The sequence below is a fragment of the Fringilla coelebs genome (genome assembly GCF_963513975.1).
Source record: "Fringilla coelebs genome assembly, chromosome: 34".
NCBI lineage: Eukaryota > Metazoa > Chordata > Aves > Passeriformes > Fringillidae > Fringilla > Fringilla coelebs.
Window position 1 is genome coordinate 495,753 of NC_140060.1, and position 27,588 is coordinate 523,340.

Sequence of the window (27,588 nt, forward strand, 5' to 3'; positions counted from 1 at the left end):
AAAATGGAAAAATAGGGAAAAATTGAATAAATTGGAAAATTTTGAGGGGAAAAAAAGGGGATTTTAGGGGGTAAAATGGGAAAATTGGAGAAAAATCCATTTTTAGGGAGAGGAAATTGGGAAAAAAGGGGGGAAATTGAGGGAAAAAATATTTTAGAGGGAAAATAGAGGATTGAAGTGAGGGAAATGGATTAAACCGTTTTTTAAGGTGGAAATGGGATTTTATTGGGGGAAAAAAGGGTGAGAAATGGGGAAATAGGGAAAAAATATGATTTTACGAGGAAAAATGAGATTAAATAGCAATTTTTGAATCCAAAATGAAATCTCCTCACCCCCCCCCCCAACCCCCCCAAGCCCCGATTTTTGGGTGAAAACCGGAATTTTTTCCCTCCCCAGCCGCGATTTTAAGTTTAAAAATGAATTTTGAAGCATTTTTCCCCTCACCTTAAAAGCCAAAGTTGTGGTGCCGTGAAGAATCTGAATGCCGGGCCCCTCCGGCTCTTCATGAAATCCCAAAGGAGGAGCCGCCAGAACCCGCGGAGGGCCGGAGAGATCCCTCAGGATTTCGGGGATCTCCTCGGAATCCTCGGAAAAACCTTTGGAAAAAGATTTGGGAAAAGTTTTGGAAAATTCCGGGAGCTCCGCGCGGAGGACGCTGGCGAGCGCCATCTTGGATTCTGGCGCCTGAGGGAGTGGCGGCGTCCACAAAATGGCGGCGGTGACGCAGCGCGGGCGCCATCTTTGTTATGGGCAATGCAGGACAACGGCGCGAAATGGCGGCTGCGCATGCGTACAGTGCGATGAGGGCGCGAATGAAGGCGCGGGCGCCATTTTGTTTAAGGGCAGGGCGGGAAGCAAAAAGGGCGGGAAGGCGCCGCCGCCATTTTGGTTGAGGGCATGACTTGACGGGTGGAATTAAAGCCGTAAAATGAGGCGAAAAATGCGAATTTCGGTTAAATTTAAAGGCGGGGATTAAAGTTATTTCAGTCATGAATTGGCGGAGAAGGGTTTTGGGGGAAAAAAGCGCGGTTTTGAGGAGAAAAAAGGGGTTTTGTGGGGGTTTTGTGAGGGGTTCAGGGCGGAATTTCGCAGGTTTGAGGAAAGGCCTGAGGAGATTCGAGGTAAAAAAAAATAATTTGTGAGGGATTTGAGGCAAAAAAATTACATTTAGGGGGATTTTGTGAGGGGATGTGGGGTAAAAATTATTTTTTGGGGTTTTTTTGAGGGATTAGTGAAGAGATTTGAGGAAAATTTCCAAGATTTTGGGATTCGAGGAAGGGTCTGAGGTAAAAAAGTTAAAATCCAATTTTTGGTGATTTTGTGAGGAGATTTTTGTCAAAAATCCAATTTTGGTGATTTTGTGAGGATATTTTTGTCAAAAATCCAATTTTGGTGACTTTCTGAGGAGATTTTTTTCAAAATTCCAATTTTTGGTGACTTTGTGAGGAGATTTTTGTCAAAAATCCAATTTTTGGTGACTTTGTGAAGAGATTTTTGTCAAAAATCCAATTTTTGGTGACTTTGTGAGGAGATTTTTGTCAAAAATCCAATTTTTGGTGATATTGTGAGGAGATTTTTGTCAAAAATCCAATTTTGGTGACTTTGTGAGGAGATTTTTGTCAAAAATCCAATTTTTTTTTTAATTTTATGAGGAGATTTTTGTCAAAATTCCATTTTTGGTGACTTTGTGAGGAGATTTTTATCCAAAATCCAATTTTTTTGTGATTTTGTGAGGAGATTTTTGTCAAAAATCCAATTTTGGTGATTTTATGAGGAGATTTTTGTCAAAAATCCAATTTTTTTTAATTTTATGAGGAGATTTTTGTCAAAATTCCATTTTTGGTGATTTTGTGAGGAGATTTTAATCAAAAATCCAATTTTTTTATGATTTTTTGAAGAGATTTTTGTCAAAAATCCAATTTTGGTGACTTTGTGAGGAGATTTTTGTCAAAAATCCAATTTTTTTTAATTTTATGAGGAGATTTTTGTCAAAATTCCATTTTTGGTGACTTTGTGAGGAGATTTTTATCAAAAATCCAAATTTTTTTGTGTTTTTTTGAGGAGATTTTTGTCAAAAATCCAATTTTTGGTGATTTTGTGAAGAGATTTTTGTCAAAAATCCAAATTTGGTGATTTTATGAGGAGATTTTTGTCAAAAATCCAAATTTTTTTGTGTTTTTTTGAGGAGATTTTTGTCAAAATTCCAATTTTCGGTGATTTTATGAAAAGATTTTTGTTCAAAATCCAATTTTTGGTGATTTTTTGAGGAGATTTTAGTCAAAATTCCAATTTTTGGTGACTTTGTGAAGGAATTTGAGGTAAAATTTGCACTTTTTGAGCAGTTTAAAGACATTAATATCCAAAATCTTCAATTTTGGTTATTTTTTAAGCAAAATCCGAGGATTTCCACCCAAAATTTCAACTTTTCGATGAGGAGGATTTTAAACCCTTTTAATCTCCCCGAAATCCGGAAAATTTGAGGTAAAATTTCCTTTTTTTGGGTCATTTTAATGGTTTGAATAAAAGGGGGGGAGCGAGGGCCCTCCCAGTTCATCCCAGTTTGATCCCAGTTCATCCCAGTTCATCCCAGTTTGATCCCAGTCCATCCCAGTTCATCCCAGTTTGATCCCAGTCCCTCCCAGTTCCTTCCCAGTTCATCCCAGTCCATCCCAGTTCCCTCCCAGTCCATCCCAGTCTCTCCCAGTTTGATCCCAGTTCCCTCCCAGTCCATCCCAGTTTGATCCCAGTCCATCCCAGTCCATCCCAGTTTGATCCCAGTCCTTCCCAGTTCCCTCCCAGTCCATCCCAGTTTGATCCCAGTCCATCCCAGTCCATCCCAGTTTGATCCCAGTCCTTCCCAGTTCCCTCCCAGTCCATCCCAGTCCATCCCAGTTCCCTCCCAGTCCATCCCAGTTCATCCCAGTTTGAATCCAGTCCCTCCCAGTCCGTCCTAGTCCCTCCCAGTCACCCCAAATCCTCTCCCAGTCCCTCCCAGTATAAACCAGTGACCCTTAAACCCCTCCCAGTTCCCTCCCAGTCCCTCCCAGTAACCCCTAAGCCCCTCCCAGTCCCTCCCAGTTTGTCCCAGTCCCCTCCCAGTTTGTCCCAGTTCCCTTTAGACCTCTCCCAGTCCATCCCAGTTTATCCCAGTCTGTCCCAGTCCCTCCCAGTGCCCTTTAAACCTCTCCCAGTTTGTCCCAGTACCCCTTGCCCTGCTCCCAGTCCCCTCCCAGTTGGTCCCAGTCCCTCCCAGTTTGTCCCAGTGCCCTTTAAGCCCCTCCCAGTCCCTCCCAGTTCCCTCCCAGTGCCCTTTAAGCTCCTCCCAGTCCCTCCCAGTAACCCCTGAGCCCCTCCCAGTCCCTCCCAGTGCCCTTTAAGCCCCTCCCAGTCCCTCCCAGTTTGTCCCAGTCCCTCCCAGTGCCCTTTAAACCCTTCCCAGTCCCCTCCCAGTTTGTCCCAGTCCTTCCCAGTGCCCTTTAAGCCCCCCCCAGTTCCCTCCCAGTTTGTCCCAGTCCTTCCCAGTGCCCTTTAAACCTCTCCCAGTTTGTCCCAGTACCCCTTGCCTCGCTCCCAGTCCCCTCCCAGTTGGTCCCAGTGCCCTTTAAACCCCTCCCAGTTCCCTCCCAGTTTGTCCCAGTGCCCCTTGCCCCGCTCCCAGTCCCCTCCCAGTTTGTCCCAGTGCCCCTTGCCCCCCTCCCAGTCCCTCCCAGTTCGTCCCAGTCCATCCCAGTTCCCTTTAAACCCCCTCCAGTCTCTCCCAGTCCCTCCCAGTCCCTCCCAGTACCCTTTAAACCCCTCCCAGTCCCTCCCAGTTTGTCCCAGTGCCCCTTGCCCCGCTCCCAGTTCATCCCAGTCCGTCCCAGTGCCCTTTAAGTCCCTCCCAGTCCCTCCCAGTTCCCTTTAAGCCCCTCCCAGTCCCTCCCAGTAACCCCTAAGCCCCTCCCAGTCCCTCCCAGTTCCCTTTAAACCCCCCCCAGTCCCTCCCAGTCCCTCCCAGTCCCTCCCAGTTCCCTTTAAGCCCCTCCCAGTCCCTCCCAGTAACCCCTAAGCCCCTCCCAGTCCCTCCCAGTCCCTCCCAGTGCCCTTTAAACCCCTCCCAGTCCCTCCCAGTAACCCCTAAGTCCCTCCCAGTCCCTCCCAGTCCCTCCCAGTTCCCTTTAAACCCCTCCCAGTCCGTCCCAGTGCCCTTTAAGTCCCTCCCAGTCCCTCCCAGTTCCCTTTAAGCCCCTCCCAGTCCCTCCCAGTCCCTCCCAGTCCCTCCCAGTGGCCTTTAAGCCCCTCCCAGTCCCTCCCAGTTCCCTCCCAGTGCCCTTTAAACCCATCCCAGTCCCTCCCAGTAACCCCTAAGCCCATCCCAGTCCCTCCCAGTCCCTCCCAGTCCCTCCCAGTTCCCTTTAAGCCCCTCCCAGTCCCTCCCAGTCCCTCCCAGTCCCTCCCAGTGCCCTTTAAACCCCCCCCAGTCCCTCCCAGTCCCTCCCAGTCCCTCCCAGTGCCCTTTAAACCCCTCCCAGTTTGTCCCAGTGCCCCTTGCCCCCCTCCCAGTTTGTCCCAGTTTGTCCCAGTCCGGGATGTGGCGCGCGGGGCTCCCGGGGGGGTTCCGGGCGGTTTTCGGGGCGTCCCCGCTGAGCTCGGGGGGATCCCCGCGAGCCCTGGAGGGGAAAGTGGCGCTGGTGACAGCGGGGACGGACGGGTGAGTGACCCCAAAACCGCCGGAATTCACCCCAAAATCCCCGCGGGAAACAAAAATCGATATTTTAACTTAAAATCCCCCCAAATTAACCCAAAATTAACCCAAAATTAACTTAAAATTAACTGTAATTAATGCAAATTAATTCAGATTAATCATCGATCTCTGAACCCCCCGAATTTACCCCAAAATTGCCGGAATTCACCCCAAAATCCCCGCGGGAAACAAAAATCGATATTTTAACTTAAAACCCCCCAAAATTAACCCGAAATTAACCAAAAAATAACCGAAATTTGCATAAAATTAATGCAAATTAAATCAAGGTAATTCTCGATGTCTGAACCCCCCGAAGTGACCCCGAAACCGCGGAATTCACCCCAAAATCCCCACGGGAAACAAAAATCGATATTTTAACCTAAAATACCCTCAAATTAACCCGAAATTAACCCAAAATTAATCAAAAAATAACCGAAATTAGCATAAAATTAACGCTAATTAAATCAAGTTAATTCTCGATGTCTGAACCCCTCGATGTGACCCCGAAACCGCCGGAATTCACCCCAAAATCCCCCAGGAAACAAAAATCGATATTTTAACTATAAACACCCTCAAAATTAGCATAAAATTAATCAAAAAATAACCGAAATTAGCATAAAATTATTGTTAATTAATTCAGATTAATCGTCGATCTCTGAACCCCCCGAAGTGACCCCAAAACCGCCGGAATTCACCCCAAAATCCCCCCAGGAAACAAAAATCGATATTTTAACTTAAAACACCCCCGAAATTAACATAAAATTAACCCAAAATAACTGAAATTAGCATGAAATTATTGTTAATTAATTCAGATTAATTCTCGATCTCTGAACCCCCCGAAGTGACCCCAAAACCGCCGGAATTCACCCCAAAATCCGCGCGGGAAACAAAAATCGATATTTTAACTAAAAACACCCCCGAAATTAGCATAAAATTAACCGAAAATTAATAAAAAATTACCTCTAATTAATGCAAATTAATTCAGATTAATTCTCGATCTCTGAACCCCCCGAAGTGACCCCAAAACCGCCGGAATTCACCCCAAAACCCACGCGGGAAACAAAAATCGATATTTTAACCTAAAATACCCTCAAAATTAACCCGAAATTAATCAAAAAATAACCGAAATTTGCATAAAATTAATGCAAATTAATTCAGATTAATTCTCGATGTCTGAACCCCCCGAAGTGACCCCGAAACCGCCGGAATTCACCCCAAAATCCACGCGGGAAACAAAAATCGATATTTTAACTAAAACGCCCCCGAAATTAACCCGAAATTAATCAAAAATTAACCGAAATTAGCATAAAATTATTGTTAATTAATTCAGATTAATCGTCGATCTCTGAACCCCCCGAAGTGACCCCAAAACCGCCGGAATTCACCCCAAAATCCCCCCAGGAAACAAAAATCGATATTTTAACCTAAAATACCCTCAAAATTAACCCGAAATTAATCAAAAAATAACCGAAATTAGCATAAAATTAACGCTAATTAAATCAAGTTAATTCTCGATGTCTGAACCCCCCGAAGTGACCCCAAAACCGCCGGAATTCACCCCAAAATCCCCCAAGAAAACAAAAATCGATATTTTAACTAAAACACCCCCGAAATTAGCATGAAATTAACCCAAAATTAACCGAAATTAGCATAAAATTATTGTTAATTAATTCAGATTAATCGTCGATCTCTGAACCCCCCGAATTGACCCCAAAACCGCCGGAATTCACCCCAAAATCCGCGCGGGAAACAAAAATCGATATTTTAACTTAAAATACCCTCAAAATTAACCCGAAATTAATCAAAAAATAACCGAAATTAGCATAAAATTATTGTTAATTAAATCAAGTTCATTCTCGATGTCTGAACCCCCCGAAGTGACCCCGAAACCGCCGGAATTCACCCCAAAATCCGCGCGGGAAACAAAAATCGATATTTTAACTAAAACACCCCCGAAATTAACCCGAAATTAACCCAAATTAGCATAAAATTAGCATAAAATTATTGTTAATTAATTCAGATTAATCGTCAATCTCTGAACCCCCCGAAGTGACCCCAAAACCGCCGGAATTCACCCCAAAATCCGCGCGGGAAACAAAAATCGATATTTTAACTAAAAACACCCCCGAAATTAGCATAAAATTAACCCGAAATTAACCGAAATTTGCATAAATTTAACGCTAATTAAATCAAGTTAATTCTCGATGTCTGAACCCCCCCGAAGTGACCCCGAAACCGCCGGAATTCACCCCAAAATCCGCGCGGGAAACAAAAATCGATATTTTAACTTAAAATACCCTCAAAATTAACCCGAAATTAATCAAAAAATAACCGAAATTAGCATAAAATTATTGTTAATTAATTCAGATTAATCGTCGATCTCTGAACCCCCCGAATTTACCCCAAAATTGCCGGAATTCACCCCAAAATCCCTGCGGGAAACAAAAATCGATATTTTAACTAAAACACCCCCGAAATTAACACGAAATTAATCAAAAAATAACCGAAATTTGCATAAAATTAACGCTAATTAATTCAGGTTAATTCTCGATCTCTGAACCCCCCGAAGTGACCCCGAAACCGCCGGAATTCACCCCAAAATCCGCGCGGGAAACAAAAATCGATATTTTAACTTAAAACCACCCAAAATTAACCCGAAATTAATCAAAAAATAACCGAAATTAGCATAAAATTAACGCTAATTAAATCAAGTTAATTCTCGATGTCTGAACCCCCCGAAGTGACCCCGAAACCGCCGGAATTCACCCCAAAACCCGCGCGGGAAACAAAAATCGATATTTTAACTAAAACACCCCCGAAATTAACCCAAAATTAACCCGAAATTAACCGAAATTAGCATAAAATTATTGTTAATTAATTCAGGTTAATTCACGATCTCTGAACCCCCCGAAGTGACCCCAAAACCGCCGGAATTCACCCCAAAATCCCCACAGGAAACAAAAATCGATATTTTAACTTAAAATCCCCCCGAAATTAACCCAAAATTAACCCAAATTAGCATAAAATTAGCATAAAATTAACGCCAATTAAATAAAATTAATTCTCGATCTCTGAACCGCCCGAATTGACCCCCAAAAATCCCAAATTCACCCCAAAACTGCACAGAAAAAAATTAGGATTTTTTTCCCTTAAAATCCCCCTAAAATTAACTCAAAATTAACCCAAAATTAGCATAAAATTAACTGTAATTAATGCAAATTAATTCAGATTAATTCTTGATCTCTGAACCACCTGAATTGACCCAAAAACTCCCAAATTCACCCCAAAATCCACACAGGAAACAAAAATCGATATTTTAACCTAAAATCCCACCGAAATTAACCGAAATTAGCATAAAATTAGCATAAAATTAGCATAAAATTAGCATAAAATTAACACCAATTAAATAAAATAATTCTCGATCTCTGAACCACCTGAATTGACCCAAAAAATCCCAAATTCACCCAAAATCCACACAGAAAAAAAAAAGTAGATTTTTGACCTTAAAGTCCCCCCAAAATTAACCCAAAATAAACTGAAATTAGCATAAAATTAGCATAAAGTTAACTCGAACTAATGCAACTGGATGGGCGTGGCCAGGCTCAGGTGACCCTCAGGTGACCCTAGATGGGCGTGGCCAGGCTCACATGACTCCCCGGTGACCCCAGGTGGGCGTGGTCAGGCTCAGGTGACCCCTGGTGACCCCAGGTGGGCGTGGCCAGGCTCAGGTGACCCCAGGTGGGCGTGGCCAGGTTCAGGTGACCCCAGGTGGGCGTGGCCAGACCCAGGTGACCCCAGGTGGGTGTGGCCAGGTTCAGGTGACCCCAGATGGGCGTGGCCAGGCTCAGGTGACCCTCAAGTGACCCCAGGTGACCTCAGGTGGGCGTGGCCAAGCTCAGGTGACTCCCATGTGACCCCAGATGGGTGTGGCCAGGCTCAGGTGACCCTCAGGTGACCCCAGATGGGCGTGGCCAGGCCCAGGTGACTCCAGGTGGGCGTGGCCAGGCTCAGGTGACCCCAGGTGACCCCAGGTGGGCGTGGCCAGCCCCAGGTGACCCCAAATGGGCGTGGCCAGGCTCAGGTGACCCCAGCTGACCCCAGGTGGGCGTGGCCAGGCCCAGGTGACCCCAGGTGACCCCAGGTGACCCCAGGTGGGCGTGTCCCCAGGATCGGGCTGGGCGTGGCCGAGGCGCTGGGCGTGGCCGGGGCTCAGGTGACCCCAGGTGACCCCAGGTGGGCGTAGCCATGCCCAGGTGACCCCAGGTGACCCCAGGTGGGCGTGGCCAGGGCTCAGGTGATCCCAGGTGACCCCAGGTGACCCCAGGTGACGGTGGGCGTGTCCCCAGGATCGGGCTGGGCGTGGCCATGCTCAGGTGACCCTCAGGTGACCCCAGGTGGGCGTGGCCATGCCCAGGTGACCCCAGGTGACCCCAGGTGATGGTGGGCGTGTCCCCAGGATCGGGCTGGGCGTGGCCAAGGCGCTGGGCGTGGCCGGGGCTCAGGTGACCCCAGGTGACCCCAGATGGGCGTAGCCATGCCCAGGTGACCCCAGGTGGGCGTGGCCGGGGCTCAGGTGACCCCAGGTGACCCCAGGTGGGCGTGGCCATGCCCAGGTGACGGTGGGCGTGTCCCCAGGATCGGGCTGGGCGTGGCCGAGGCGCTGGGCGTGGCCGGGGCTCAGGTGCTGCTCAGTTCCCGCAAGGCCCAGAACGTCCAGAGAGCCGTGGAGCACCTGAGGGGGCGTGGCCTGCAGGTAAGGGGGCGTGGCCTGCAGGTAAGAACACCTGGGGAGGTTGGGGTCACCTGGGGGTACCTGGGGGAGAGTTTGGGGTCACCTGGGAGAGGGTTGGGGTCACCTGGGCACACCTGAGAGGGGATTTGGGGTCACCTGGGCACACCTGTGGTGGTTTTGGGGTCACCTGGGGAGGATTTGGGATCACCGGGGCACACCTGGGCACACCTGGATGGGGTTTGGGGTCACCTGGGGGGGAGTTTGGGGTCACCTGAGGGGGTTTGGGGTCACCTGGGCACACCTGGGCACACCTGGGGGGGGGTTGGGGTCACCTGGGCACACCTGGGCACACCTGGATGGGGTTTGGGGGTCACCTGTGCACACCTGGGGGTACCTGAGGGGGGTTGGGGTCACCTGGGCACACCTGGACGGGGTTTGGGGGTCACCTGGGCACACCTGGGGGTACCTGAGGGGGGTTGGGGTCACCTGGGCACACCTGGATGGGGTTTGGGGTCACCTGGGCACACCTGAGAGGGGATTTGGGGTCACCTGGGGAGGATTTGGGGTCACCTGGGCACACCTGAGAGGGGAATTGGGGTCACCTGGGCACACCTGGGTGGGGTTGGGGTCACCTGGGGAGGGTTTGGGGTCACCTGGGGGAGGGTTGGGGTCACCTGGGCACACCTGGGGAGGATTTGGGGTCACCTGGGCACACCTGGGGGGGGTTGGGGTCACCTGGGCACACCTGGGCACACCTGGATGGGGTTTGGGGGTCACCTGTGCACACCTGGGGGTACCTGAGGGGGGTTGGGGTCACCTGGGCACACCTGGATGGGGTTTGGGGTCACCTGGGCATACCTGGGCACACCTGGGGAGGATTTGGGGTCACCTGGGGGAGGGTTGGGGTCACCTGGGCACACCTGGGGTGGGGTTGGGGTCACCTGTGCACACCTGGGGAGGGTTTGGGGTCACCTGGGCACACCTGGGCACACCTGGGGAGGATTTGGGGTCACCTGGGCGGCTTTGGGGTCACCTGGGCACACCTGGATGGGGTTTGGGGTCACCTGGAGAGGATTTGGGGTTACCTGGGCACACCTGGGGGGTTTTGGGGTCACCTGGGGAGGCTTTGGGGTTACCTGGGCACACCTGAGGGGGTTGGGGTCACCTGAGGGGGCGTGGCCTGTAGGTGAGCACACCTGGGGAGGATTTGGGGTCACCTGGGGGAGGGTTGGGGTCACCTGGGCACACCTGGGGTGGGGTTGGGGTCACCTGAGGGGTTTTGGGGTCACCTGGGCACACCTGAGAGGGGAATTGGGGTCAACTGGGCACACCTGGGGGGGGGGTTGGGGTCACCTGGGCACACCTGGGTGGAGTTTTGGGGTCACCTGGGAAGGATTTGGGGTCACCTGAGGGGGTTTTGGGGTCACCTGGGCACACCTGGGGGTACCTGTGCACACCTGGTTGGGGATTTTGGGGGTACCTGGGCACACCTGGGGGTACCTGAGGGGGTTTGGGGTCACCTGGGCACACCTGGGTGGGGGTTTTGGGGGTACCTGGGCACACCTGGGGGTACCTGGGCACACCTGAGGGTACCTGGGCACACCTGAGGGTACCTGGGCACACCTGGGGGTACCTGGGCACACCTGGGGGTACCTGAGGGGGTCTCTGTTCTCACCTGTTCTCCCGGGGGGGGGCGGGGCCGGCAGGTGAGCGGGGTCACGTGTCACGTGGGACGAGCCGAGGACCGAGAGAGGATGGTGCAGGCGGTGAGAGCTCACCTGGGCACACCTGGGCACACCTGGGGAGGGCTGGGGCACACCTGGGCACACCTGGGGGCACCTGGGGCACACCTGGGCACACCTGGGGGCACCTGGGGACTCACCTGAGCTCACCTGGGCACACCTGGGGGCACCTGGGGACTCACCTGAGCTCACCTGGGCACACCTGGGGGCACCTGGGGACTCACCTGAGCTCACCTGGGCACACCTGGGGGCACCTGAGGTTACCTGGGGGTTACCTGGGGCACACCTGGGGGCATCTGGAGGCACCTGGGGAGGGCTGGGGCACACCTGGGCACACCTGGGGGCACCTGGGGGGACCTGGGAGCTCACCTGGGCACACCTGGGGCACCTGGGGACTCACCTGAGCTCACCTGGGCACACCTGGGGGCACCTGGGCACACCTGGGGGCACCTGGGGACACACCTGGGGGCACTTGGGACACCTGGGGGCACCTGGGCACACCTGGGCACAGCTGAGGGCACCTGGGGACTCACCTGAGCTCACCTGGGCACACCTGGGGGCACCTGGGCACACCTGGGGGCACCTGAGGTTACCTGAGGGTTACCTGGGGCACACCTGGGGGCATCTGGGGGCACCTGGGGAGGGCTGGGGCACACCTGAGCTCACCTGTCCCTCACCTGGGCACACCTGGGATGGATTTTTGGGGCCTCCTGGTCTCACCTGGGCTCACCTGAGCTCACCTGGGCACACCTGGGACACACCTGTCCCCACCTGGGCACACCTGGGATGGATTTTGGTCTCACCTGAGCTCACCTGTCCCCACCTGGGCTCACCTGAGCTCACCTGAGCTCACCTGTCCCCACCTGGGCACACCTGGGATGGATTTTGGTCTCACCTGAGCTCACCTGTCCCCACCTGGGCACACCTGGGCACACCTGGGCACACCTGGGATGGATTTTGGGGCATTTTGGCCTCACCTGAGCTCACCTGTGCGCACCTGGGCAGGCCCTGGACACCTTTGGCGCCATCGACATCCTGGTTTCCAACGCCGCCGTCAATCCTCACCTGGGCCCCGCCCTCGAGGCCGACGAGCGCACCTGGGACAAGGTCAGGCCACGCCCACCCGCCCCCAGGTTTCCCGCCAAAACCCCAAAATGCCCCAAATTCCCGCCAAAATCGACAGATTTCCCGCCAAAATCATCAAATTTCCCGCCAAAACCACAAAATTCCCGCCAAAACTCCTGAATGCCCCAAATTCCCGCCAAAATTCCAAAAATTCTCTGCCAAAACCACCAAATTTCCACCCAAAATTCCCAAATTCCCGCCAAAACCACAAAATTTCCCGCCAAAATCGCAAAATCCCCCAAAATTCCCGCCAAAATTGCAGAATTTCCCGCCAAAATCACCAAATTTCCACCCAAAATGTCCCAAATTCCCGCCAAAATCGCCGGATTTCCCACCAAAATCGTCAAATGCCCCAAATTCCCTGGATTTCCCGCCAAAACCACCAAATTTCCACCCAAAATTCCCAAATTCCCCCCAAAACTGCCGAATTTCCCGCCAAAACCGCAAAATTCCCCAAATTCCCGCCAAAATTGCAGAATTTCCCGCCAAAACCGCCAAATTTCCACCCAAAATTCCCAAATTTCCAAAATTTGACCTCAAATTTCCCATTTTTCTCTCAAATTTCCCCAAATTTTCTCAAACTTTTTCCACATTTCCAAAATTTGACCTCAAATTTCCAATTTTTCCCCAAATTTTCTCAATTTTTTCCCAAATTTCCGAAATTTGACCTCAAATTTCCCATTTTTCCCTCAAATTTCCCCAAATTTTCTCAAACTTCCCCAAATTTCCAAAATTTGACCTCAAATTTTCCCTTTTTTCCTCAAATTTCCCCAAATTTCCCCAAATTTTCTCCCCTCTGGCCCCGCCCCTTTACGCACACAAGCCACGCCCACAATGACATCACCCTCTTTTAGCCCCGCCCCATTACATCACCCTTATCCCATTTTCCCCATTACATCATCCCCTTTTGGCCACGCCCCCATTACATCACCCTTATCATCTTTTCCCATGACATCATCCCCTTTTGACCACGCCCCCATCCCATCATTTAGCTGTTCTGGCTCCTCCCACCTTTAAGCCACGCCCATAAGGAGGTGTGGCCACTCCCAGCATTAAGCCACGCCCCCTGTGACGTCACGCAGGTGTTCCAGGTGAACGTGACGGCGGCGGCCATGTTGGTGCGGCTGGTGGTGCCGCACATGGAGAGACGGGGGTAACTGGGAGCACTGGTTTGGACTGGGAGGGAACTGGGAGGGACTGGGAGGGACTGGGAGGGACTGGGAGGGAACTGGGAGGGAACTGGGATGGACTGGGAGGGAACTGGGAGGGACTGGGAGGGACTGGGATGGACTGGGAGGGAACTGGGAGGGACTGGGAGGGACTGGGAGGGAACTGGGAGGGACTGGGAGGGACTGGGAGGGACTGGGATCAAACTGGGAGGGACTGGGATGGACTGGGATCAAATTGGGAGGGACTGGGATGGACTGGGATCAAACTGGGAGGGACTGGGATGGACTGGGAGGGAACTGGGAGGGACTGGGAGGGAACTGGGAGGGAACTGGGATGGACTGGGAGGGAACTGGGAGGGACTGGGAGAGACTGGGAGGGAACTGGGAGGGAACTGGGATGGACTGGGAGGGAACTGGGATGGACTGGGAGGGGCTTTGGGGGGACTGGGAGGGAACTGGGATGAACTGGGAGGGAACTGGGAGGGACTGGGAGGGAACTGGGATGGACTGGGAGGGGCTTTGGGGGGACTGGGAGGGAACTGGGAGGGACTGGGAGGGAACTGGGAGGGACTGGGAGGGACTGGGAGGGAACTGGGATGAACTGGGAGGGAACTGGGAGGGACTGGGATGAACTGGGAGGGAACTGGGAGGGACTGGGAGGGAACTGGGATGGACTGGGAGGGGCTTTGGGGGGACTGGGAGGGAACTGGGAGGGACTGGGAGGGACTGGGAGAGACTGGGAGGGAACTGGGAGGGACTGGGATGGGGTTTGGGGTTACTGGTATATACTGGAAAGGACTGGGAGGGGACTGGGATGGACTGGGAGGGACTGGGATGGACTGGGAGGGACTGGGCAGGACTGGGATGGACTGGGAGGAACTGGGAGGGACTGGGAGTGGATTTAGGGTTACTGGGACGAACTGGGAGGAACTGGGATGGAACTGGGATCAAACTGGTTTGTACTGGTTTATACTGGGATGGACTGGGCGAGGAATTTGGCACCACTGGTTTGAACTGGTTTGAACTGGTTTGAACTGGGAGCTCCCATTGCCGGCCGAGGGGGCGTGGCTCAGCTTGATTGACAGCTCCAGTTGAATTGGAAGTAATCAGGGGGCGTGGTTAACGCTAAACCCCGCCCCCTCTGCTGCAGGGGCGGGGCCATCGTGGTGATGTCATCGATCGCTGGGTACCAGCCAATGACGGTGAGACTGGGTTATACTGGTTTATACTGGGAGGGACTGGTTTGGACTGGGAGGGAACTGGTTTGGACTGGGAGGGACTGGGAGGGACTGGTTTGGACTGGGAGGGAACTGGTCTGGACTGGTTTGGACTGGTTTATACCGGGAGGGACTGGGAGGGACTGGGAGGGACTGGTTTGTACTGGGAGGGACTGGTTTGGTACTGGTTTGTACTGGGAGGGACTGGTTTGGACTGGTCTGAACTGGTTTATACTGGGAGGGACTGGTTTGGACTGGGAGGGAACTGGTCTGGACTGGTTTGGACTGGTTTATACCGGGAGGGACTGGGAGGGACTGGTCTGGACTGGTTTATACTGGGAGGGGTTTGGGCTTACTGGTTTGTACTGGTTTGGGGTTTGCCCTTACTGGTTTGTACTGGTTTGTACTGGGAGGGGCTCTGGGATGAACTGGGATGGACTGGTTTGAACTGGGAATGTGTTTATCCTTACTGGTTTGGGGTTTTTTCCTTACTGGTTTATACTGGTTTGGGGTTTTTCCTTACTGGTTTGTACTGGTTTATACTGGGATGGACTGGGAGGGGGTTTGGGCTTACTGGGATGAACTGGGAATGTGTTTTTCCTTACTGGTTTGTACTGGTTTGGGGTTTTTCCTTACTGGTTTGTACTGGTTTGTACTGGGATGGGCTCTGGGGTTACTGGGACGAACTGGGATGAACTGGGAGGGGGTTTATCCTTACTGGTTTGGGGTTTTCCCTTACTGGTTTGTACTGGTTTGGGGTTTTTCCTTACTGGTTTGTACTGGTTTGGGGTTTGCCCTTACTGGTTTGTACTGGTTTGTACTGGGATGGGCTCTGGGGTTACTGGGATGGACTGGGAGGGGGTTTGGGCTTACTGGGATGAACTGGGAATGCGTTTTTCCTTACTGGTTTGTACTGGTTTGGGGTTTTTCCTTACTGGTTTGTACTGGTTTGTACTGGGAGGGGCTCTGGGGTGAACTGGGATGGACTGGGATGGACTGGGATGAACTGGGAGGGGGTTTATCCTTACTGGTTTGGGGTTTTCCCTTACTGGTTTGTACTGGTTTGTACTGGAATGGGCTCTGAGATGAACTGGGATGGACTGGGAGGGACTGGGATGAACTGGGAACGTGTTTTTCCTTACTGGTTTGTACTGGTTTGGGGTTTGCCCTTACTGGTTTGTACTGGTTTATACTGGGATGGGCTCTGGGGTGAACTGGGATGGACTGGGATGAACTGGGATGGACTGGGAGGGACTGGGATGGACTGGGAGGGACTGGGAGGGACTGGGATGGACTGGGATGGAGTTTATCCTTACTGGTTTGGGGTTTTTCCTTACTGGTTTGTACTGGTTTATACTGGGATGGGCTCTGGGGTTACTGGGATGAACTGGGAGGGGGTTTGGGCTTACTGGGATGAACTGGAATGAACTGGGAATGCGTTTTTCCTTACTGGTTTGGGGTTTTCCCTTACTGGTTTGTACTGGTTTATACTGGGAGGGGCTCTGGGGTTACTGGGATGAACTGGGAGGGGGTTTGGGGCTTACTGGGATGAACTGGGAATGCGTTTTTCCTTACTGGTTTGTACTGGTTTGGGGTTTTTTGTTACTGGTTTGGGCTGGGATGGGTTGTGGGCGTGTCTATCGATATGCTAATGAGGTGGGCGTGTCCCGATGACGTCACAGGGGCTGGGCCCGTCCAGCGTCAGCAAGACGGCCCTGCTGGGGCTGCACTGGGAGGGGTTTGGGCTTACTGGTTTGTACTGGTTTGGGGTTTGCCCTTACTGGTTTGTACTGGTTTATACTGGGATGGGCTCTGGGGTTACTGGGATGAACTGGGATGAACTGGGATGGACTGGGAGGGAACTGGGATGGACTGGGATGGACTGGGATGAACTGGGAATGCGTTTTTCCTTACTGGTTTGGGGTTTTTCCTTACTGGTTTGTACTGGTTTGGGGTTTGGGCTTACTGGTTTATACTGGTTTGTACTGGGATGGGCTCTGGGGTTACTGGGATGAACTGGGAGGGGCTCTGGGGTTACTGGGATGAACTGGTTTGAACTGGGAATGCGTTTTTCCTTACTGGTTTGGGGTTTATCCTTACTGGTTCATACTGGTTTGTACTGGTTTGGGGTTTTTCCTTACTGGTTTATACTGGTTTATACTGGGATGGGCTCTGGGGTTACTGGGATGAACTGGGAGGGGGTTTGGGGCTTACTGGGATGAACTGGGATGAACTGGGAATGCATTTTTCCTTACTGGTTTGTACTGGTTTGGGGTTTTCCCTTACTGGTTTGGGGTTTTTCCTTACTGGTTTGTACTGGTTTGTACTGGGATGGGCTCTGGGGTTACTGGGATGAACTGGGAGGGGGTTTGGGGCTTACTGGGATGAACTGGGATGAATTGGGAACGCGTTTTTCCTTACTGGTTTGTACTGGTTTGGGGTTTTCCCTTACTGGTTTGGGGTTTATCCTTACTGGTTTGTACTGGGATGGGCTCTGGGGTTACTGGGATGGACTGGTTTGAACTGGGAATGCGTTTTTCCTTACTGGTTTGGGGTTTTTCCTTACTGGTTTGTACTGGTTTGTACTGGGATGGGCTCTGGGGTTACTGGGATGAACTGGGAGGGGGTTTGGGCTTACTGGGATGAACTGGGAATGTGTTTTTCCTTACTGGTTTGTACTGGTTTGGGGTTTTTTGTTACTGGTTTGGGCTGGGATGGGTTGTGGGCGTGTCTAGCGATATGCTAATGAGGTGGGCGTGTCCCGGTGACGTCACAGGGGCTGGGCCCGTACAGCGTCAGCAAGACGGCCCTGCTGGGGCTGCACTGGGAGGGGTTTGGGCTTACTGGTTTGTACTGGTTTGGGGTTTTTTGTTACTGGTTTATACTGGTTTGTACTGGGAGGGGCTCTGGGGTTACTGGGATGAACTGGGATGAACTGGGATGGACTGGGATGAACTGGGAGGGGGTTTATCCTTACTGGTTTGGGGTTTTTCCTTACTGGTTTATACTGGTTTGGGGTTTTTCCTTACTGGTTTGTACTGGTTTATACTGGGATGGGCTCTGGGGTTACTGGGATGGACTGGGAGGGGGTTTGGGCTTACTGGGATGAACTGGGAATGCGTTTTTCGTTACTGGTTTGGGTTTTTTCCTTACTGGTTTGTACTGGTTTGGTGTTTTTCCTTACTGGTTTATACTGGTTTGTACTGGGATGGGCTCTGGGGTTACTGGGATGAACTGGGAGGGGCTCTGGGCCCTACTGGGATGAACTGGGATGAACTGGGAACGCGTTTTTCCTTACTGGTTTGTACTGGTTTGGGGTTTGCCCTTACTGGTTTGTACTGGTTTATACTGGGATGGGCTCTGGGGTTACTGGGATGAACTGGGAGGGGGTTTGGGGCTTACTGGGATGAACTGGGATGAACTGGGAATGCGTTTTTCCTTACTGGTTTGTACTGGTTTGGGGTTTTCCCTTACTGGTTTGGGGTGGGACGGGTTGTGGGCGTGTCTATCGATATGCTAATGAGGTGGGCGTGTCCGGGTGACGTCACAGGGGCTGGGCCCGTACAGCGTCAGCAAGACGGCCCTGCTGGGACTGCACTGGGAGGGGTTTGGGCTTACTGGTTTGTACTGGTTTGGGGTTTTTCCTTACTGGTTTGTACTGGTTTGTACTGGGATGGGCTCTGGGGTTACTGGGATGAACTGGGAGGGGGTTTGGGCTTACTGGTTTGAACTGGGAATGCGTTTTTCCTTACTGGTTTGGGGTTTTTCCTTACTGGTTTGTACTGGTTTGGGGTTTTTCCTTACTGGTTTGTACTGGTTTGTACTGGGATGGGCTCTGGGGTTACTGGGATGAACTGGGATGGAGTTTGGGCTTACTGGGATGAACTGGGAATGCATAAATCCTTACTGGTTTGGGGTTTTTCCTTACTGGTTCATACTGGTTTGGGGTGGGATGGGTTGTGGGCGTGTCTATCGATATGCTAATGAGGTGGGCGTGTCCCGATGACGTCACAGGGGCTGGGCCCGTACAGCGTCAGCAAGACGGCCCTGCTGGGGCTGCACTGGGAGGGGTTTGGGCTTACTGGTTTGTACTGGTTTGGGGTTTGCCCTTACTGGTTTGTACTGGTTTGTACTGGGATGGGCTCTGGGGTTACTGGGATGAACTGGGATGAACTGGGAACGCGTTTTTCCTTACTGGTTTGTACTGGTTTGGGGTTTTTCCTTACTGGTTTGGGGTTTTCCCTTACTGGTTTGTACTGGTTTATACTGGGATGGGCTCTGGGGTTACTGGGATGAATTGGGAGGGGGTTTGGGGCTTACTGGGATGAACTGGGATGAACTGGGAACGCGTTTTTCCTTACTGGTTTGTACTGGTTTGGGGTTTTCCCTTACTGGTTTGTACTGGTTTGTACTGGGATGGGCTCTGGGGTTACTGGGATGAACTGGGAATGCAATAATCCTTACTGGTTTGTACTGGTTTGGGGTTTTCCCTTACTGGTTTGTACTGGTTTGTACTGGGATGGGCTCTGGGGTTACTGGGATCAACTGGGATGAACTGGGAATGCATTTTTCCTTACTGGTTTGGGGTTTTTCCTTACTGGTTTGTACTGGTTTGGGGTTTGGGCTTACTTGTTTATACTGGTTTGTACTGGGATGGGCTCTGGGGTTACTGGGATGAACTGGGAGGGGGTTTGGGCTTACTGGGATGAACTGGGAATGCGTTTTTCCTTACTGGTTTGGTGTTTTTCCTTACTGGTTTGTACTGGTTTGGGGTTTGCCCTTACTGGTTTGTACTGGTTTGTACTGGGATGGACTCTGGGGTTACTGGGATGAACTGGGAGGGGGTTTGGGCTTACTGGGATGAACTGGGAATGTGTTTTTCCTTACTGGTTTGTACTGGTTTGGGGTTTTTCCTTACTGGTTTGTACTGGTTTGTACTGGGATGGGCTCTGGGGTTACTGGGATGAACTGGGATGGAGTTTGGGGCTTACTGGTTTGAACTGGGAATGCATTTTTCCTTACTGGTTTGTACTGGTTTTGGGTTTTCCCTTACTGGTTTGGGGTGGGACGGGTTGTGGGCGTGTCTATCGATATGCTAATGAGGTGGGCGTGTCCCGATGACGTCACAGGGGCTGGGCCCGTACAGCGTCAGCAAGACGGCCCTGCTGGGGCTGGTGGCCGCCCTGAGCCCGGAGCTGCTGCCCCGCGGGATCCGAATCAACGGCGTCGCCCCGGGGCTGATCCAGACCCGCTTCAGCGCCGCTGTGAGCGCTGGGTTATACTGGGTTATACTGGGAGGGACTGGGAGGGACTGGGAGGGGGCGGGGAGCGAAAAAACGGGGGAAAAAGGGCGAAAATTGGGTGAAAATCGGGTGAAAAATGGGGAAAAATGGGGAAAAAAGGGGAAAAAAGGGTTATAAAGGGTTAAAAAGGGGATTTGGGGTTACTGGTTTGTACTGGTTTCTACTGGTTTATACTGGGAGGGGGCGGGGGGGCGAAAAAACGGGGGAAAATTGGGGGAAATTGGGTGAAAAATGGAGAAAAAATGGATTTTAAAGGGTTATAAAGGGTTAAAAAGGGGGTTTGGGGTTACTGGTTTGTACTGGTTTATACTGGGAGGGGACTGGGAGTTACTGGTTTATACTGGGAGGGACTGGGAGGGACTGGGAGGGGGTGAGGGGTGAAAAAAGGGGGGAAAAGGGGCGAAAATTGGGTGAAAAATGGGGAAAAAGTGGCTAAAAATGGGGGAAAATGGGTTATAAAGGGTTAAAAAGGGGATTTGGGGTTACTGGTTTGTACTGGTTTATACTGGGAGGGACTGGGAGGGGGTGGGAGGGGGAAAAATGGGGGGAAAAGGGCGAAAATTGGGTGAAAAACGGACAAAAAATGGTGAAAATATGGCAGAGAAAGGGTTAAAAATGGGGAAATTGGAACTGGGCTTACTGGTTTGTACTGGTTTGAACTGGGAGGGAACTGGGAGGGGGAAAATGGGGAAAAAATGGGAAAAAATGGGGGAAATGTGGCAAAAAAAGGGTTAAAAATGGGAAAGAAAGGGTTAAAAACGGGAAAGAAAGGGTTAAAAATGGGGGAAATGGGAACTGGGGTTACTGGTTTGTACTGGTTTATACTGGGAGGGACTGGGAGGGACTGGGGGGGGGGGAAATGGGGGGAAAAGGGCGAAAATTGGGTGAAAATCGGGTGAAAAATGGGGAAAATATGGCAGAGAAAGGGTTAAAAATGGGGAAATTGGAACTGGGCTTACTGGTTTGTACTGGTTTGAACTGGGAGGGAACTGGGAGGGACTGGGAGGGACTGGGAGGGGGCGGGGAGTGAAAAAACGGGGGAAAAAGGGCGAAAATTGGGTGAAAATCGGGTGAAAAATGGGGAAAAATGGATTTTAAAGGGTTATAAAGGGTTAATAAGGGGGTTTGGGGTTACTGGTTTGTACTGGGAGGGACTGGGTTATACTGGTTTATACTGGGAGGGACTGGGAGGGGTCAGAGAGTGAAAAAACGGGGGGAAATGGGCGAAAATTGGGTGAAAATCGGGTGAAATATGGGGAAAAAATGGCTAAAAAAGGGGAAAAAAGGGTTAAAAAGGGTTAATAAGGGGGTTTGGGGTTACTGGTTTGTACTGGTTTATACTGGTTTATACTGGGAGGGGCTGGGAGGGGGCGGGGAGTGAAAAAACGGGGGAAAAAGGGCGAAAATTGGGTGAAAATCGGGTGAAAAATGGGGAAAAAATGGCTAAAAAAGGGGAAAAAAGGGTTAAAAAGGGTTAATAAGGGGGGTTGGGGTTACTGGTTTGTACTGGTTTCTACTGGGTTATACTGGGAGGGACTGGGAGGGGGCGGGGGGCGGAGAAATGGGGGGAAAAGGGCGAAAGTTGGGTGAAAATCGGGTGAAAAATGGTGAAAATATGGCAGAGAAAGGGTTAAAAATGGGGAAATTGGAACTGGGCTTACTGGTTTGTACTGGTTTGAACTGGGAGGGAACTGGGAGGGACTGGGAGGGTGGAAAAAGGGGGAGAAAATGGGAAAAAATGGGAAAAATGGGTTTAAAATGGCATTTAAAGGGTTAAAAATGGGAAAGAAAGGGTTAAAAATGGGAAAGAAAGGGTTAAAAATGGGGAAATTGGAACTGGGCTTACTGGTTTGTACTGGTTTGAACTGGGAGGGAACTGGGAGGGACTGGGAGGGTGGAAAAAGGGGGAGAAAATGGGAAAAAATGGGAAAAATGGGTTTAAAATGGCATTTAAAGGGTTAAAAATGGGAAAGAAAGGGTTAAAAATGGGAAAGAAAGGGTTAAAAATGGGGAAATGGGAACTGGGGTTACTGGTTTGTACTGGTTTGTACTGGGAGGGGGTGAGGGGTAGAGAAATAGGGGGGAAAGGGCGAAAATTGGGTGAAAAATGGGTGAAAAATGGGGAAAAAATGGGAGAAAATGGAAGAGAAAGGGTTAAAAAGGGGGTTTGGGGTTACTGGTTTGTACTGGTTTGTACTGGGAGGGGACTGGGAGTTACTGGTTTATACTGGGAGGGACTGGGAGGGGTCAGAGAGCGAAAAAACGGGGGGAAAAGGGCGAAAATTGGGTGAAAATCGGGTGAAAAATGGGGAAAAAATGGATTTTAAAGGGTTAGAAAGGGTTAAAAAGGGGATTTGGGGTTACTGGTTTGTACTGGGAGGGACTGGGTTATACTGGTTTATACTGGGAGGGACTGGGAGGGACTGGGAGGGGGTGAGGGGTGAAAAATTGGGCGAAAATTGGGTGAAAATCGGGTGAAAAATGGGGAAAAAATGGCTTAAAAAGGGGGGAAAAGGCTTATAAAGGGTTAAAAAGGGGATTTGAGGTTACTGGTTTGTACTGGTTTATACTGGGAGGAACTGGGAGGGACTGGGAGGGGGAAAAATGGGGGGAAAGGGCGAAAATTGGGTGAAAAATGGGAAAAAAAGGGTTAAAAGGGGATTTGGGGTTACTGGTTTGTACTGGTTTGTACTGGGAGGGACTGGGAGGGAACTGGGAGGGAACTGGAAGGGGACTGGGAGTTACTGGTTTATACTGGGAGGGACTGGGAGGGGTCAGAGGGTGAAGAAATGGGGGGGAAAGGGCGAAAATTGGGTGAAAAATGGGGATTTGGGGTTACTGGTTTGTACTGGTTTATACTGGTTTGTACTGGTTTGTACTGGGAGGGACTGGGAGGGGACTGGGAGTTACTGGTTTATACTGGGAGGGACTGGGAGGGGGAAAAATGGGGGGAAATGGGCGAAAATTGGGTTAAAAATGGGGATTTGGGGTTACTGGTTTGTACTGGTTTATACTGGTTTATACTGGGAGGCAACTGGGATGGGACTGGGAGTTACTGGTTTATACTGGGAGGGACTGGGAGGGGTCAGAGAGTGAAGAAATGGGGGGAAAAGGGCGAAAATTGGGTAAAAAATGGGGAAAAAAGGGTTAAAAAGGGATTTGGGGTTACTGGTTTGTACTGGTTTGTACTGGTTTATACTGGGAGGGCACTGGGAGGGAACTGGGAGTTACTGGTTTATACTGGGAGGGACTGGGAGGGGTCAGAGAGTGAAGAAATGGGGGAAAAAGGGCGAAAATTGGGTAAAAAATGGGGAAAAATGGGATTTGGGGTTACTGGTTTATACTGGTTTATACTGGTTTATACGGGGAGGGAACTGGGAGGGGACTGGGAGTTACTGGTTTGTACTGGGAAGGAACTGGGAGGGGGCAGAGGGTGAAAAAACGGGGGGAAAAGGGCAAAAATTGGGTGAAAAATGGAAAAAAAAGGGTTAAAAGGGGAATTGGGGTTACTGGTTTATACTGGTTTATACTGGTTTATACTGGGAGGGGACTGGGAGGGAACTGGGAGTTACTGGTTTGTACTGGGAGGGACTGGGAAAGGTCAGAGAGTGAAGAAATGGGGGGAAAAGGGCGAAAATTGGGTGAAAAATGGGAAAAAAATGGGGATTTGGGGTTACTGGTTTATACTGGTTTGTACTGGTTTGTACTGGTTTGAACTGGGAGGGGACTGGGAGGGGACTGGGAGTTACAGGTTTATACTGGGAGGGGGCGGGGGGCGAAAAATCGGGGGGAAAAGGGCGAAAATTGGGTGAAAAATGGGGATTTGGGGTTACTGGTTTGTACTGGTTTATACTGGTTTGTACTGGTTTATACTGGGAGGGACTGGGAGGGGACTGGGAGTTACTGGTTTATACTGGGAGGGACTGGGAGGGGTCAGAGAGTGAAGAAATGGGGGGAAAAGGGCGAAAATTGGGTGAAAAATGGGAAAAAAAGGGTTAAAAAGGGGATTTGGGGTTACTGGTTTGTACTGGTTTATACTGGTTTGTACTGGTTTGTACTGGTTTATACTGGGAGGGGACTGGGAGGGGACTGGGAGTTACTGGTTTATACTGGGAGGGGTCAAAGAAGGAAAAAACAGGAGGAAAAGGAGGAGAAATGGTTAAAATTTGGTTAAATTGGGGTTTATACTGGTTTGTACTGGTTTATACTGGTTTGTACTGGTTTATACTGGTTTATACTGGTTTGTACTGGTTTATACTGGTTTTAACTGGTCTGTACTGGTTTTTCTCCCCCCCTCAGCTCTGGGAGGACGAGGCCGTGCGGGAGCAGGCGCTGAGAGAACTGGGAGCAGAGAGGTGAGAAACCAGTATAGACCAGTATAAACCAGTATGGACCAGTACAGACCAGTATAAACCAGTATAAACCAGTTTCCCCCATTTTTAACCCTTTCTTTGCCAGTTTTTTACCATTTTTTCACCTTTTTCCCCCATTTTTTCGCCTCCCAGTCCCTCCCAGTCCATCCCAGTTCCCTCCCAGTCCCTCCCAGTACAAACCAGTTCAAACCAGTCCCTCCCAGTATAAACCAGTACAGACCAGTAACCCCAAATCCCCATTTTTAACCCTTTCTATGCCAGTTTTTTACCATTTTTTCACCTTTTTCCCCCATTTTTTCACCTCCCAGTCCCTCCTAGTCCCTCCCAGTACAAACCAGTATAAACCAGTATAAACCAGTACAGACCAGTAACCCCAAATCCCCATTTTTAACCCTTTCTTTCCCATTTTTTTACCATTTTTTCCCCTTTTTACCCCATTTTTCCCCCTCCCAGTCCCTCCCAGTCCCTCACAGTCCCTCCCAGTCCCTCCCAGTTCCCTCCCAGTCCCTCCCAGTTCCCTCCCAGTATAAACCAGTATAAACCAGTACAGACCAGTAACCCCAAATCCCCATTTTTAACCCTTTCTTTGCCATTTTTTACCATTTTTTCACCTTTTTCCCCCATCTTTTCACCTCCCAGTCCCTCCCAGTCCCTCCCAGTCCCTCCCAGTTCCTCCCAGTCCCTCCCAGTGCCATCCCAGTACAAACCAGTATAAACCAGTATAAACCAGTACAGACCAGTAACCCCAAATCCCCATTTTTAACCCTTTCTTTGCCATTTTTTACCATTTTTTCACCTTTTTCCCCCCATTTTTTCGCTGCCCAGTCCCTCCCAGTCCCTCCCAGTCCCTCCCAGTCCCTCCCAGTTCCCTCCCAGTCCCTCCCAGTCCCTCCCAGTCCAAACCAGTAACCCCAGTTCCCATTTCCCCCATTTTTAACCCTTTCCATGCCATTTTTAACCCTTTCTTTGCCATATTTCCACCATTTTTTAACATATTTTTGCCGTTTTTTTCCCGTTTTTCCCCCATTTTCCCCCTCCCCAGTCCCTCCCAGTCCCTCCCAGTACAAACCAGTAACCCCAGTTCCCATTTCCAGCCATTTCCCCCATTTTTAACCCTTCCCATGCCATTTTTATGCCATTTTTATGCCATTTTTATGCCATTTTTCCCATTTTCCCCCTCCCAGTCCCTCCCAGTTCCCTCCCAGTCCCTCCCAGTCCAAACCAGTAACCCCAGCCCCCATTTCCAGCCATTTCCCCCATTTTTAACCCTTTCTTTGCCCTTTTTAACCCTTTCTTTGCCATTTTTAGCCATTTTTAGCCATTTTTTCCCCGTTTTTCCCCCATTTTCCCCCCTCCCAGTCCCTCCCAGTCCCTCCCAGTTCCTCCCAGTTCCCTCCCAGTACAAACCAGTCCAAACCAGTAACCCCAGTTCCCATTTCCCCCATTTTTAACCCTTTCTTTGCCATATTTCCACCATTTTTTCACATATTTTCCCCATTTTTAGCCATTTTTTCCCCGTTTTTTCCCCCATTTTTCCCCCTCCCCAGTTCCCTCCCAGTCCCTCCCAGTCCCTCCCAGTCCAAACCAGTAACCCCAGTTCCCATTTCCCCCATTTTTAACCCTTTCCTTGCCATTTTTAACCCTTTCCATGCCATTTTCCCTGTATTTTTAGCCATTTTTAGCCGTTTTTTTCCCCGTTTTTTCCTGTTTTTCCCCCATTTTCCCCCTCCCCAGTCCCTCCCAGTATAAACCAGTCCAAACCAGTAACCCCAGTTCCCATTTCCTGCCATTTCCCCCATTTTTAACCCTTTCTTTGCCATATTTCCACCATTTTTTCACATATTTTTCCCATTTTTAGCCATTTTTTGGCCCCATTTTCCCCATTTTCCCCCATTTTCCCCCTCCCAGTTCCCTCCCAGTCCCTCCCAGTTCAAACCAGTAACCCCAGTTCCCATTTCCCCCATTTTTAACCCTTTCAATGCCATTTTTAACCCTTTCTTTGCCACATTTCCACCATTTTTAGCCGTTTTTTCCCCGTTTTTTCCCCATTTCCCCCCTCCCAGTCCCTCCCAGTCCCTCCCAGTCCCTCCCAGTCCAAACCAGTAACCCCAGTTCCATTTCCAGGCTGGGCTCCCCGCAGGACGTGGCCCAGGCCGTGCTGTTCCTCGTGTCCCCCCAGGCCCAGCTGCTTTTAACCATTTTCCCCCTTTTTTCCCCCATTTTTCCCCCTCCCAGTCCCTCCCATTCCCTCCCAGTCCAAACCAGTAACCCCACTTCCCATTTCCCCCATTTTTAACCCTTTCCTTGCCATTTTTAACCCTTTCCATGCCATTTTCCCTGTGTTTTTAGCCATTTTTAGCCGTTTTTTCCCCGTTTTTTCCCATTTTTCCCCCATTTCCCCCCCTCCCCAGTCCCTCCCCAGTCCCTCCCAGTCCCTCCCAGTCCAAACCAGTAACCCCAGTTCCCATTTCCCCCATTTTTAACCCTTTCCTTACCATTTTTAACCCTTTCCATGCCATTTTCACTCTGTTTTTAGCCATTTTTAGCCATTTTTTCCCCGTCTTTTCCCATTTTTCCCCCATTTTCCCCCCTCCCAGTCCAAACCAGTCCAAACCAGTAACCCCAGTTCCCATTTCCTCCATTTTTAACCCTTTCTTTGCCATATTTCCACCATTTTTAACATATTTTTCCCGTTTTTAGCCATTTTTCCCCATTTTTCCCCATTTTCCCCCTTTTCTCCCCTCCCAGTCCCTCCCAGTCCCTCCCAGTACAAACCAGTAACCCCAGTTCCCATTTCCCCCATTTTTAACCCTTTCCATGCCATTTTAATCCCATTTTTAACCCTTTTCATGCAGTTTTTTCCCATTTTTAGCCATTTTTTCCCCGTTTTTTCCCGTTTTTCCCCCATTTTTCCCCCTCCCAGTCCCTCCCAGTATAAACCAGTCCAAACCAGTACAAACCAGTTCCATTTCCAGGCTGGGCTCCCCTCAGGACGTGGCCCAGGCCGTGCTGTTCCTCGTGTCCCCCCAGGCCGCCTTCGTGGCCGGGCAGACCCTGCTGGTGGCCGGGGGGGCGCGGCCCCGCCTCTGACCACGCCCACCTCATCAACATGCAGATTTATGCAAATTTTATGCAAAATAAAAGTCAGTATCTTGATGGTGGATTGTGTTTGGGGTTACTGGTTTGGACTGGGAGGGACTGGAA

General features: G+C 50.5%; 1 protein-coding gene across 1 annotated transcript; it reads left to right on the top strand.

Moving 5' to 3' along the window:
- Positions 1-4,538: 4,538 nt before the first annotated feature.
- Positions 4,539-27,579, top strand: LOC311164680 (dehydrogenase/reductase SDR family member 4-like). Its single transcript, XM_084224213.1, has 9 exons — positions 4,539-4,690; positions 9,359-9,476; positions 11,162-11,221; positions 12,203-12,304; positions 13,405-13,475; positions 14,642-14,693; positions 19,838-19,972; positions 24,311-24,366; positions 27,360-27,579. The coding sequence occupies exons 1-9, from the start codon at positions 4,569-4,571 to the stop codon at positions 27,472-27,474; spliced, it is 831 nt and encodes a 276-aa protein (XP_084080339.1). The 5' UTR covers positions 4,539-4,568; the 3' UTR covers positions 27,475-27,579.
- The last annotated feature ends 9 nt before the right edge of the window (positions 27,580-27,588 follow it).